The following is a 734-nucleotide window of genomic DNA, read 5'->3' on the forward strand; positions in this document are numbered from 1 at the left end:
CTGAAATCCTTTCTCACGCAGAGAACTGAGTTGGCAGGGCACAATTCTGTTAGTAGCTATTACTTTTTTAATATTCCAGCTCTGTAAAGTCAAGCAAATCAGAACTGTGATACGGTGGTTGTGGCTCTTGCTCGAGTGTTCGCTGCTCAGGCAGAGCTTCTGAGCCAGTGGGCTCCCTTCCATATCGAATGGTTTACTGTGGAGCCAGCGTGGCCTAAAGAAGAACTGAGTTGGCAGGGCACAATTCTGTTAGTAGCTATTACTTTTTTAATATTCCAGCTCTGTAAAGTCAAGCAAATCAGAACTGTGATACGGTGGTTGTGGCTCTTGCTCGAGTGTTCGCTGCTCAGGCAGAGCTTCTGAGCCAGTGGGCTCCCTTCCATATCGAATGGTTTACTGTGGAGCCAGCGTGGCCTAAAGATTTACTGGTAACCCGCTGTACTGCACTGAAAGTGCTGTTTTGTGGAAGGATGTTTAATTGAACTTGGGTTCCATGTGCATCTGATGCCCTTGGGAGATTCAGACACCCGACTGTCTCTTGTTTGTTAGGAGGGTTGGTAGTTGCAAGACTGCTACGAGCTGTCTGTCAAAGGAATCCTGTGGATTTCAGTGAGGCGGTGTGCCAGCTCCCTGCAATGACTGCTGCTTTTCCTTTATGTCCCTAGCTCCCATGGAAGTCCTTAACAAGCATAATAGAATATTACTATATGTGGAAAACTACAGACAGATACGTT

The 734-nt window shown here is 46.6% G+C and overlaps 1 protein-coding gene across 1 annotated transcript in view; it reads left to right on the plus strand.

Annotated features, from left to right (window-relative positions):
* LOC104514944 (metastasis-associated protein MTA1-like) overlaps positions 1 to 734 on the plus strand; it is a gene marked incomplete at its 5' end in the record, with an annotated part of 48,568 nt that overhangs the window by 39,715 nt on the left and 8,119 nt on the right. Inside the window, one exon of the mRNA XM_010158759.1 lies at positions 666 to 734. Coding sequence (XP_010157061.1) covers positions 666 to 734 — 69 coding nt within the window. The remainder of the gene's footprint in view (positions 1 to 665) is intronic.

The sequence above is a fragment of the Eurypyga helias genome, unplaced genomic scaffold (assembly GCF_000690775.1).
Source record: "Eurypyga helias isolate BGI_N326 unplaced genomic scaffold, ASM69077v1 scaffold6459, whole genome shotgun sequence".
Classification (NCBI taxonomy): Eukaryota; Metazoa; Chordata; class Aves; order Eurypygiformes; family Eurypygidae; genus Eurypyga; species Eurypyga helias.